A 12953-nucleotide genomic window follows, 5' to 3' on the forward strand; every position below is an offset into this window, starting at 1 on the left:
GTGCTGGCATACTCTCTCTCTGTCTCTCCAAAGGGCCTGGTGGGGAACCTGTCTTCAGAAAAGAGCTTCCCTGTGTGTGTGTGTGTGGTGTGTCGGTACGCGTGTGTCGACATGTCTGAGATTGAAGGCTCACCTAAGGAGGAGGGGGAGTGTATGAATGTTAGGTCTCCGTCGGCAGTGCCGACACCTGACTGGATGGATATGTGGAATGTTTTAAGTGCTAATGTTAATTTATTGCACAAAAGATTAGACAAAGCTGAAGCTGGGGTACAGTCAGGGAGTCAACCCATGCCTGCCCCAATGTCGCCTGGACCTTCGGGGTCTCAGAAGCGCCCACTATCCCAAATAGTTGACACAGATAACGACACGGATTCAGACTCCAGTGTCGACTACGATGATGCAAAATTACAGCCAAAGGTGGCTAAATGTATTCGATATATGATTATCGCAATAAAAGATGTTTTGCAGATCACTGAGGAACCCCCTGTCCCTGACACGAGGGTACACATGTATAAGGGAAAGAAACCTGAGGTCACCTTTCCCTCCTCACATGAGCTGAACGAATTATGCGAAAAAGCGTGGGAAACTCCAGACAAAAAACTGCAAATTCCCAAAAGGATTCTAATAGCGTATCCTTTCTCGTCGCAGGACAGAATCCGGTGGGAATCCTCCCCTAGGGTAGACAAAGCTTTGACGCGCTTTTCAAAAAAGATAGCGCTTCCATCCCATGATACGGCTACCCTCAAGGATCCTGCTGACCGCAAGCAGGAGGTTACCTTGAAGTCAATTTACACACATTCTGGTACGTTACTCAGACCGGCTATTGCGTCGGCCTGGGTTTGTAGTGCTGTAGCAGCATAGACAGATTCCTTATCAGCGGATATTGAGACCCTTGATAAGGATACCATTTTAATGACCCTAGGGCATATAAAATATGCTGTCTTATATATGAGGGATGCTCAAAGAGACATTAGTTTACTGGGTTCCAGGATAAACGCTATGTCTATTTCTGCTAGGCGTGTCTTATGGACCCAACAGTGGTCAGGTGATGCCGACTCCAAGAGACATATGGAGTTGTTGCCTTACAAGGGTGAGGAATTGTTTGGAGAGGGCCTCTCGGACCTCGTCTCCACGGCTACGGCAGGTAAATCGAATTTTTTGCCATATATTCCCTCACAATCTAAGAAAGCGCCTCATTATCAAATGCAGTCCTTTCGTTCCAATAAAAGCAAGAGAGTACGTAAATCGTCCTTTCTTGCCAGAGGTAAGGGCAGAGGGAAAAAGCTGCACAACACAGCTAGTTCCCAGGAACAGAAGTCCTCCCCGGCCTCTGCAAAATCCACCGCATGACCCTGGTGCTCCTCTGAGGGAGTCCGCTCCTGTGGGGGCATGTCTTCGACTGTTCAGCCACATCTGGGTTCACTCACAGGTGGATCCCTGGGCAATAGAAATTGTTTCCCAGGGTTACAAGCTGGAATTCGAAGAGGTGCCTCCTCGCCGGTTTTTCAAATCGGCCCTACCTACTTCCCTCCCTGGAAAGGGAGATAGTGTTACATGCGATTCGCAAATTGTGTCTTCAACAAGTGGTGGTAGAGGTTCCCCTGCTTCAAAGAGGGAAGGGGTACTACTCAACTCTGTTTGTGGTCCCGAAACCGGACGGTTCGGTCAGACCCATTTTGAATTTAAAATCCATGAACCTTTACTTAAAACGGTTCAAATTCAAGATGGAATCGCTCAGAGCGGTCATCGCCAGCCTGGAAGGGGGAGATTTTATGGTATCTCTAGACACAAAGGATGCATACCTGCATGTTCCCATATATCCTCCTCATCAGGCGTACCTCAGATTTGCGGTACAGGATTGTCATTACCAATTTCAGACGTTGCCGTTTGGGCTTTCCACGGTCCCGAGAATTTTCACCAAGGTAATGGCGGAAATGATGGTGCTCCTGCGCAAACAGGGTGTCACAATTATCCCGTACTTGGACGATCTCCTCATAAAAGCGAGATCACGGGAGAAGTTGCTGAACAGCGTATCACTTTCACTGAATGTGTTACAGCGACACGGCTGGATTATCAATATTCCAAAGTCGCAGCTGAATCCTACAACTTGTCTGCCCTTCTTGGGCATGATTCTGGACACAGACCAGAAGAGGGTTTTTCTTCCGATAGAAGAAGCGCAGGAACTCATGACTCTAGTCATGAACCTGTTGAAGCCAAAACAAGTGTCAATGCGTCATTGCACTCAAGTCCTGGGAAAAATGGTGGCGACATACGAAGCCATTCCCTACGGCAGATTCCATGCAAGGACCTTCCAATGGGACCTATTGGACAAATGGTCCGGGTCACATCTGCAAATGCATCAGCGGATCACCCTGTCCCCCAGGGCCAGAGTATCTCTCATGTGGTGGCTGAAAAGTGCTCACCTTCTAGAGGGCCGCAGGTTCGGCATTCAGGACTGGATCCTGGTGACCACGGACGCGAGCCTCCGAGGTTGGGGAGCAGTCACACAGGGAAGAAATTTCCAAGGCCTTTGGTCAAGTCAAGAGACATGTCTTCACATCAACATCCTGGAACTAAGGGCCATATACAACGCCCTACGTCAAGCGGAGATCTTACTTCGCGATCGACCAGCTCTGATCCAGTCAGACAACATCACCGCAGTAGCTCATGTAAACCGCCAAGGCGGCACAAGGAGCAGAGTGGCAATGGCGGAAGCCACCAGAATTCTTCGCTAGGCGGAGAATCATGTAAGCGCTCTGTCAGCAGTGTTCATTCCGGGAGTGGACAACTGGGAAGCAGACTTCCTCAGCAGACACGACCTGCATCCGGGAGAGTGGTGACTTCATCCAGAAGTTTTCGCGCAGATTGCAAGTCGGTGGGGATTGCCCCAAATAGACATGATGGCGTCCCGTCTCAACAAAAAGCTACAAAGGTATTGTGCCAGGTCAAGAGACCCTCAGGCGGTAGCTGTGGATGCCCTAGTGACACCGTGGGTGTTGAGGATAATAAGAAAAAGAGGAGTGAGAACAATACTCATTGTTCCGGATTGGCCACGAAGGACCTGGTATCCGGATCTGCAGGAAATGCTCACAGAAGATCCGTGGCCTCTTCCTCTAAGGCAGGACCTGTTACAACAAGGTCCCTGTCTGTTCCAAGACTTACCGCGGCTGCGTTTGACGGCATGGCGGTTGAACGCTGGATCCTAGCGGAAAAAGGTATTCTGGATGAGGTTATTCCTACGCTAATAAAGGCTAGGAAGGACGTGACATCTAAACATTATCACCAAATATGGAGAAAATATGTTTCTTGGTGTGAGGCCAGGAATTCTCCTACGGAAGAATTCCATCTAGGCCGTTTTCTTCACTTCCTACAAACTGGAGTGAATTTGGGCCTAAAATTAGGCTCCATTAAAGTTCAGATTTCGGCCTTATCCATTTTCTTTCAAAAGGAATTGGCCTCTTTACCTGAAGTACAGACTTTTGTGAAGGGAGTACTGCATATTCAGCCTCCTTTTGTACCTCCGGTGGCGCCTTGGGACCTTAACGTGGTGTTAAGTTTCCTTAAGTCACATTGGTTTGAACCACTTAAAACAGTGGAGTTGAAATATCTCACTTGGAAGGTGGTCTTGTTGTTAGCCTTGGCTTCGGCTAGGCGAGTTTTGGAATTGGCGGCTTTATCACATAAAAGCCCCTATCTGGTTTTCCATATGGATAGAGCGGAATTGCGGACCCGTCCTCAATTCCTACCTAAGGTGGTCTCATCCTTTTCATATGAACCAACCTATTGTCGTGCCTGTGGCTACACGTGACTTGGAGGATTCCGAGTTCCTGGATGTGGTCAGGGCTTGGAAAATTTACGTGGCCAGAACGGCTAGGATCAGAAAAACAGAAGCACTGTTTGTCCTATATGCAGCCAACAAGGTTGGCGGCCCTGCTTCAAAGCAGTCTATTGCTCGCTGGATCTGTAACACGATTCAGCAGGCGCATTCTACGGCAGGATTGCCGTTACCGAAATCGGTTAAGGTCCATTCCACCAGGAAGGTGGGCTCTTCTTGGGCGGCTGGCCGAGGGGTATCGGCACTACAGCTGTACCGAGCTGTTACTTGGTCGGGGTCAAACACCTTTGCAAAGTTCTATAAGTTTGATACCCTGGCTGAGGAGGACCTCCTGTTTGCTCAATCGGTGCTGCAGAGTCATCCACACTCTCCAGCCCATTTGGGAGCTTTGGAATAATCCCCATGGTCCTTACGGAGTCCCCAGCATCCTCTAGGACGTTAGAGAAAATAAGATTTTAAACCTACCGGTAAATCTTTTTCTCGTAGTCCGTAGAGGATGCTGGGCGCCCGTCCCAAGTGCGGACTACTTCTGCAAGACTTGTATATAGTTATTGCTTACATAAGGGTTATGTTATAGTTTCATCGGTTTTGGACCGTTGATATGTTGTTTTTTCATACTGTTAACTAGATAGTATATCACAAGTTATACGGTGTGATTGGTGTGGCTGGTATGAATCTTGCCCTTGGATTAACAAAAATCCTTTCCTCGTACTGTCCGTCTCCTCTGGGCACAGTTTCTCTAACCGAGGTCTGGAGGAGGGGCATAGAGGGAGGAGCCAGTGCACACCCAAAGTCAAAGTCTTTCTTAAAGTGCCCATGTCTCCTGCGGAGCCCGTATATCCCCATGGTCCTTACGGAGTCCCCAGCATCCTCTACGGACTACGAGAAAAAGATTTACCGGTAGGTTTAAAATCTTATTTTTCCAGTCAGTGACCCCAAGTTTGGAAGTCTACTGTTCCAGGCTAGTCATCTATGAGGAAGGTAGAGATTTTTCTGGTTTAGGCCACAGTTACTTCATCAGAGGAGGGGTGCTGGGACTCCAGGTCGACAACAAAAAGGTCGACACGCCTTAGGTCGACGCCAATTGGTCGACACACCTTAGGTCGACATGGACAAAGGGTCGACATGGACAAAAGGCCGACAGGAACAAGGTCGACATGGAAAAAGGTCGACATGAGTTTTTTATGTTTTTTTGGTGTCGTTTTCTTCGTAGAGTGCCCGGGAACCCCAATTAGTGCACCGCGTCCCCTCGCTCGCCATGCTTTGGGCATGGTGCCTTCGCTCGGCACAGATTACCGTTCCAATCGTAGTCCACGTGGATCGTTAAGTATGAAAAGGTTACAAAAAATAAAAAAATTGTGAAAAACTTATGTCGACCTTTTGTCCACGTCGACCTTTTGTCCATGTCGACCCAAGGTGTGTCGACCAATTGGCGTCGACCTAGAGTCCGGATACCAGAGGAGGTACCCAGAGGGGAAGACAGCCATGGCTGGGTAAACACTCAAGACCAAAGCCCTCCGAAAACGACGCCCACAATATTCTCCAAGGTGATAGCTGTCATGGTAGCTCTTTTGTGATCCATGTGGTCATCTCTACCTGACCGTGACAACAATTGAGTCACTTGGCTGGACAATAATAAATCACTCAAAGTCTCAAAGCTCACCAGATTGTCTTTCTTCTCCTGGGTTTATTATTTGACACCAGATGCCATAGTGTTTTAATTCCAGTGGTGAAGATTCAAATGCTCCAGTTCCAGGACAAGTCACTGTTGGCTCACATACACATCTCCATCCTACACTTCCATTTAACACTTTTTTTCTTTTTTTTTTAAATAAAATTTTATGTTGGTCGTTGAGGTACAGATTTTGTGCCTCTCTGCAAAAGTTCGACAATCTGTACTGTGGTGCTTAAAACTACAGAATCTTAGCATAAGGATGTCCAGTGCAGGAGTACTGGTGAAATAGTTAGCAGTCTCTCCATTGTCTAGACTTGTTGAGAGCATTGTGTATTTATGTGGACAGGATTTTGCCTTTCTTTAAGGCAGAATCTTTCCTAGTACTGTATAACTGTCCTGCTTCTTAAAGGAATGTCAATTCATAGGTGTAATCCTCTATGTCCGAAAAGGTTCTGATTCCTAATCAGGTCTTGGCTCATACGTTTCTTAAGCGGTAAGCCATTGGCCCTCATTCCGAGTTGTTCGCTCGGTATTTTTCATCGCATCGCAGTGAAAATCCGCTTAGTACGCATGCGCAATGTTCGCACTGCGACTGCGCCAAGTAACTTTACTATGATGAAAGTATTTTTACTCACGGCTTTTTCTTCGCTCCGGCGATCGTAATGTGATTGACAGGAAATGGGTGTTACTGGGCGGAAACACGGCGTTTCAGGGGCGTGTGGCTGAAAACGCTACCGTTTCCGGAAAAAACGCAGGAGTGGCCGGAGAAACGGTGGGAGTGCCTGGGCGAACGCTGGGTGTGTTTGTGACGTCAACCAGGAACGACAAGCACTGAAATGATCGCACAGGCAGAGTAAGTCTGGAGCTACTCTGAAACTGCTAAGTAGTTAGTAATCGCAATATTGCGAATACATCGGTCGCAATTTTAAGAAGCTAAGATTCACTCCCAGTAGGCGGCGGCTTAGCGTGTGTAACTCTGCTAAAATCGCCTTGCGACCGATCAACTCGGAATGAGGGCCATTGTCTTGGTGGAACAACTGTGATAGGCAGCTGTTTGGTCCTCTCACGCACACTGAGCATTCCCTCCCTTAAGTGGCAGCTTTTGAATATCCCATGGTACAGTAACATCTCCCGAAATAGATGAATGAGAAAATAGGAATTAAGGATTTACCATAAAATTTGTTTCTTTTAGTCTATATGGAGAATACTATGATCCTGCCTTTTTTTTTTTTTCTAGTTGGTGTTCTGTTTCTTGTTCATTACTAATACCTTATGGGTTCTGTTAAGAAACTGAATTTATCTAGTGGGGGGGGGGGGGGGGGGGTTATTGAGGGAAGGGGCTTTGATTAGCGAGTAGTCAGTGCTCTTTACACCTCAAGGTACAGCAGTGTCCACCAAATGGCCTCAGAAACAGATTTTACAGTATATCCAATGCTGGTTTTGGACACGACACTTTTTTTTGTTACTCGCTTCATCTGTTTCTGTCCTGTGGGTGTTGCTGAGTAAAGAATTTATTCCCATCAGGCTAGGTGATATAGAGGGAGAAGTGTTTCAGAGGCTATGTCCAGTGGGTTCTAGTAACCCTTAGAGCAGGGCTGGCCAAACCAGTCCTCGAGATCTACCAACAGTACACATTTTCCAGACCACCTAGCTGGTGCACAGGTGTAGTCATTCCTAATTAAGATGTGCTGCATTCATTCCTAACTGACAATTCTACAGATCTCCAGGAGGCCTGGAAAACATGAACTGTTGGTAGATCTCGAGGACCGGTTTGGCCAGCCCTGCCTTAGAGGATTAACAGAAATGGAGATTTATTTACAAAAATCTATTTTTTTCCCCTGCTTATAGTTTCTTTTTTCTTTTCTTCTTCTTCTCTCATTTGTTTTGTACTTGTTAAATTTGTAAGCACGAAATTGGAATACCAAAAGTCTGCAGAGGGTCTTCCCCCAATCAGTCCTGTAAGGGCCCGACCAGCATTCACTGGAGAAAGTATATTATGGAGTAACTGTGAGAATCTTGTCAGTCGGACGTGTCACATTGAAAGCATGCTGCAGACACTGAAAGCTGCTGTTTTGCAGCTACAGACAAGGCAGGAATTGGATACAAAGCACTGTGGTAAGAAATAGCTAGACCTAATCCTTTTTAATGATGGAACCTAGGCCCTTGTATGAGTGAAAATCCTCAGCTCCTGTAACTGTAATCAAATGGTCAGTGACTTGCTTCACTAATTATACAATGTGGAGAGACACCTACAGTATAAGGCAAGTCACCTGGAAGAATACTAGTTAGGTTCTGGTGAAATTATGCCCTTTAAGTACTTCTATCAATATTTGTAAGACTGATATAGATCTGATAAATTGCAGTCACTATAAGGAGAGACACCTACAGATGTGTCCTCATACATCTTGCCTCATTAAGCCATGCAGCAGCAGATACCTGACGTGAGTGAGCTGACATGTCCTGTGCACAAGGGCATAGCTACCATAGGTGCAGCTGCTGTGGGGCCCAGAGCTGAGAGGGGCCCACCTTCCCTGCCAAACTTACATGTGTTATATAAATTTTTCGCCATTGGATGGTACGTAGGGGTCCTTTCAAACTTTTTCCTTGGGGCTTGCAATATATCTAGATATGCCCCTGGACCTGCTCATTGTAGTGTGGTATAAAATGAACTGGAGGGCATTTTAATGTTATATAATATGAACCGGGGCACTGTAATAAGGCACAATATGAACGGGGAGCACTATATATTGTAATGTGAATTGGGGGTACTGTGCGGCATAATGTGTACTGGCAACTCTGAAATGTGACATATGGTTAACTTAAGCACTACTGCGATTCATAAAATAATATACTAGGGCACTACTATGGGGCATAACATTAAATAAGGCTCTACTATGGTTCAGAAAATTATTGGGCATAAAATTAACAACTGCTGCAGAGAAGTGTCTCTTTAGAAGCATTGGGACAGGGGCCCCTTCAAAATGTTGCTATGGGGCTCACAAAGTTCTGGCTCTGCCCCTGCCTGTGGAACTCGGTTAGCGTTGGGCATCTGTTTTTGCCGAAAATGCATCTTATTTGCTTCACCATGTGAAAAAGACACACAAGCAAACTCTGCTGATAAAAATGATATGCAGCATGCCTATGTTCTGTGTGGCCGTGGCTGTATCAGCCTACGAAATGCTGCGTTACATTTCATATATGCAAATACAGCCACAGTCGCATACAGAATATAGGCATGCAGCATATAATTTCAATCAGCATAAGCTGCTTGTGCTTCCTATTTGCATCATTTTGTGAATAAGACACATTTTAATGGAAAAAAAGTCACACGAAAAGACACTATCGGGTCACGGCATGGCGTGACTAGAAGGGCTGTTTAACGTGCAGGGAGGCAAGAAGTGAGTGGACACATCTGTATACGGCAAGTCACCTACAGGAATGTTAGTTTGGTTCTAGTGAAATTATGTCCTCTGGTTGGTTACTTCTATCAATCTCTGTAAGACTAATATAGTACTGATAAGTTGCAGTCACGTTGATAAACAACGAAGGGAGACCAGTAGTAACCTAGGGTGGGGTGTGTTCAAACTGAAATCTACATTGCAGTGTAAAAATAAAGCAGCCAGTATTTACCCTGCACAGAAACAAAATAACCCACCCAAATCTAACTCTCTCTGCACATGTTATATCTGGCCCACCTGCAGTGCACATGGTTTTGCCCATTAGCTAACAAATTTGCTGCTGCGATCAGATCTGAATTACTCCCTAGGGCCTTTTATGCCCACATGATCTCTACAGTGAATGGAAAACTGTATGCATTCCAAGCCTCCGTTTCAGATGATCACATGATCGTTTGTAAGAAAAGCCAATCTGGCCAAAACTGAACACAGCTATTGCAGTACCACTCTTGGCTATTGTGTGCACTGCGAGCACTACCATCTTTTTTTTTTTTTTTCCTTTTCCTTTATAGAAATTGTCACTTTCTCTTACGTCCTAGAGGATGCTGGGGTCCACATTAGTACCATGGGGTATAGACGGGTCCACCAGGAGCCATGGGCACTTTAAGAGTTTAATAGTGTGGGCTGGCTCCTCCCTCTATGCCCGTCCTAACAGACTCAGTTTAGAAAATGTGCCCGGAGGAGCCGGTCACAGCTAGGGGAGCTCCATAGGAGTTTTTCTAGTTTTCCTATTTTTATTAGAGTTAAGCACAGGGAGGCTGCTGGCAACAGCCTACCTGCTTCGTGGGACTTAGGAGGGGAGTAGTGTCCAACCCTCTGAGGTTAATGGCTACTAGCTCCGCTGACAGGACACTGAGCTCCTGAGGGTGCAGATCGCAAGCCTCCGAGGCGACCGCTCGCTTCCGCAACACTGCTGCCACCCCCTAACAGAGCCAGAACACGTCGGCTGGCTCCATAACTCTATGTCTCTCTGAAGGTACTGGGGGAAGCTATGTCTGACATTTTCCTCTGTGTGTGTGTGTGTATGTGTGTGTATGTTTTATATCTCACATTACCATGTCCAGAGACTGTCTTGTGCTGCAGAGTATGCATCTTCTCCAGAAGAGTCTATTCCATGTATTCAGGAATGCAATACACTGTCTCAGCCCTCTGAACCCGAACCCAAGTGGGTGGCTTCTGTTAAGGGTATGATATCCCAGATTTCATCTAGGATAGCTCATTATGAGACTGAAACACAGGTTTTAAAACAATCTGTAGAGGTGTTGTCGTATTCAGCTCCCACTACCTCATCTAAGTCCCCTGGTTTATGCCCCCAAAAGCGTGCTCTTGCCCAAGTAATGCAAGTCGACACGGATACCGACTCTGATACGGGTGACGGTGATGGGGACATACTGCGGGGGGGTGGCATTCCTTGCTAAAGGGGTACATCTAATGATTGAGACCATTAGGGATGTTTTACACATTACTGACAAAGTTCCTGAACAGGTCGAGCAGGCTTATTTTACTGACAATAAGAAAGTCTCCCTTACCTTTCCTGCATCTAGGGAATTAAACGCTATAGTTTAAAAATCCTGGGAAAACCCAGAGAAAATACTCCAGATCCCAAAGAGAGTTCTGGTTGCTTTTACTTTCCCTGAAGAGGATAGGAAAAAGTGGGAAAACCCCCCTATTGTAGACGCTTCTGTTTCTAGATTGTCTAAAAAGGTGGTTTTACCTGTCTCTGGGTCTACCGCTTTGAAAGAACCGTCAGACCGCAAAATTGAGACTACGCTCAAATCCATATACACTGCTCCAGGCGTGGCGCATAGGCCCACTATTTCTTGTGCATGGATTTCTAAAGCCATAGTAAAGTGGTCAGGCATGTTATTAGAGGATTTAGATACTGTGGATAGAAGTGACATTGAATTGTTTTTACATCCGGATTCTGCGGGTTTCATGGTGGAGGCCATGAAGGACCTTGGTAATCTGACTGCACGGACGTCTTCCATGGCTGTGTCGGCACGCAGGGGACTCTGGCTGCGCCAATGGTCTGCAGATGCGGAATCCAAGAAGAGTGTGGAGAACCTACCCTACACAGGTCAGGATCTCCACGGTAACCACGGGTAAGTCAGCCTTTCTTCCCTCAGCCACTCCGACGCCAAATAAATCCTTTTCTGCGTCTACAATGCAGTCCTTTCGGATCGCAAAGGTTAAGAAGTCCAAATACCCGGCCACCTTCTTCAGAGGTGGTTGAGGACAATCCAGAAAACCTGCACCGACAGGTTCCCAGGAACAGAAGCCCATCCCTGTTTCCTCAAAATCCTCAGCATGACTGTGGACATCCCAGCCTGGAGGTCAGGTAGGTGGGAGCACGTCTATGAAATTTCAGTCAGGACTGGGCGTCCTCAGGCCTGTACGCCTGGGTACAAGATATTGTATCTCAGGGGTACAGACTGGAGTTTCAAGAGCTCCCACCTCACAGATTTTTCAAGTCAGGCTTACCAGCTTTGCTGACAGAAAGATCTTACAAGAAGCCATTCAAAAATTAGAAAGGGCAAATGTCATTGTTCCAGTTCCATCTCACCTGGAAAACAAGGGTTACTATTCAAACCTCTTTGTGGTGCCGAAGCCAGACAGTTCGGTGAGACCAATATTGAACCTCAAATCGTTAAATCCATATTTGAGGAAGTTCAAGATGGAATCTCAGAGAGCACAATGACTGGCCTGGAGGAGGGGGAATTCCTGGTATCCTTGCATATCAAGGATGCATACCTTCACATTCCTATTTGCCCGCCACACCAGGCTTATCTAAGTTTGCACTGTTGAACTGTCACTATCAGTTCCCGGCGCTGCCATTCGGCCTATCCACGGCACCGAGGGTGTTCACCAAGGTAATGGCAGAGGTGATGCTTCTACTCCGCAAGCAGGGTGTGAACTTAATTCCATATCTAGACGATCTGCTGATAAAAGCATCATCCAGGGAGAGGTTGTTGCAGTCTATTGCTCTCACAACTCGACTGCTCCGGGATCATGGTTGGATCCTGAATCTTCCAAAGTCACATTTGGAACCGACGAGAAGACTGTCCTTCCTGGGGATGATTCTCGACACGGAAGTGCAGAGGGTGTTTCTGCCGGTGGAGAAAGTATTGGTGATCCAATCGATGGTACGGGATGTCCTGAAGCTAGCCCGAGTATCTGTTCATCAGTGCATTCGCCTTCTGGGGAAGATGGTTGTCTCCTACGAGGCTCTACAGTACGGAAGATTTCATGCACGGTCTTTCTAGCTGGATCTCCTGGACAAATGGTCAGGGTCTCATCTTCACATGCACCAGAGGATACGTCTGTCACCGAAAGCCAGAATCTCGCTCCTCTGGTGGCTGCAAACTTATCACCTACTGGATGGCCGCAGGTTTGGGATTCAGAATTGGATCCTACTAACCACGGATGCAAGTCTCAGAGGTTGGGGAGCAGTCACCCAGGGGGAAAACTTCCAAGGAAGGTGGTCAAGTCTGGAATCCAGCCTTCCAATAAACATTCTGGAACTAAGAGCAGTGTACAATGGTCTTCAACAGGAGGCTCATCTTCTAAAAGATCAGGCCATTCAAGTTCAGTCGGACAATGTAACGACAGTGTCCTACATAAACCGACAAGGCGGAACGAAGAGCAGAGCTGCGATGTCAGAGGTAACAAGAATCATCCTCTGGGCGGAAAAGCATGCGTTGGCGCTGTCAGCAATCTTCATTCCGGGAGTAGACAACTGGGAGGTGGACTTCCTCAGCTGACACGATCTCCATCCGGGAGAGTGGGGCCTCCACCCAGAGGTGTCTGCAGAGGTGACAAGTCATTGAGGCGTACCTCAAATAGACATGATGGCCTCATGCCTCAACCAGAAGCTTCTGAGGTATTGTTCCAGGTCGAGGGACCCACAGGCAGTGGCGGTGGACGCACTGGTAACTCCGTGGGTGTCCAAATCAGTGTATGTGTTTCCTCCACTTCCGCTCATCCCAAG

At 47.0% G+C, this 12953-nt stretch overlaps 1 protein-coding gene across 6 annotated transcripts in view; it reads left to right on the forward strand.

Moving 5' to 3' along the window:
• The window catches only part of CCDC150 (coiled-coil domain containing 150), a 389117-nt gene that overhangs the window by 77002 nt on the left and 299162 nt on the right, over nt 1-12953 (forward strand). For all 6 annotated transcript variants that reach the window (XM_063916595.1, XM_063916594.1, XM_063916598.1 and 3 more), the window contains exon 3: nt 7417-7625. In XM_063916595.1, the coding sequence (XP_063772665.1) occupies nt 7417-7625 (209 nt within the window). The remainder of the gene's footprint in view (nt 1-7416; nt 7626-12953) is intronic.

The sequence above is a fragment of the Pseudophryne corroboree genome, chromosome 4, assembly GCF_028390025.1.
Source record: "Pseudophryne corroboree isolate aPseCor3 chromosome 4, aPseCor3.hap2, whole genome shotgun sequence".
Classification (NCBI taxonomy): Eukaryota; Metazoa; Chordata; class Amphibia; order Anura; family Myobatrachidae; genus Pseudophryne; species Pseudophryne corroboree.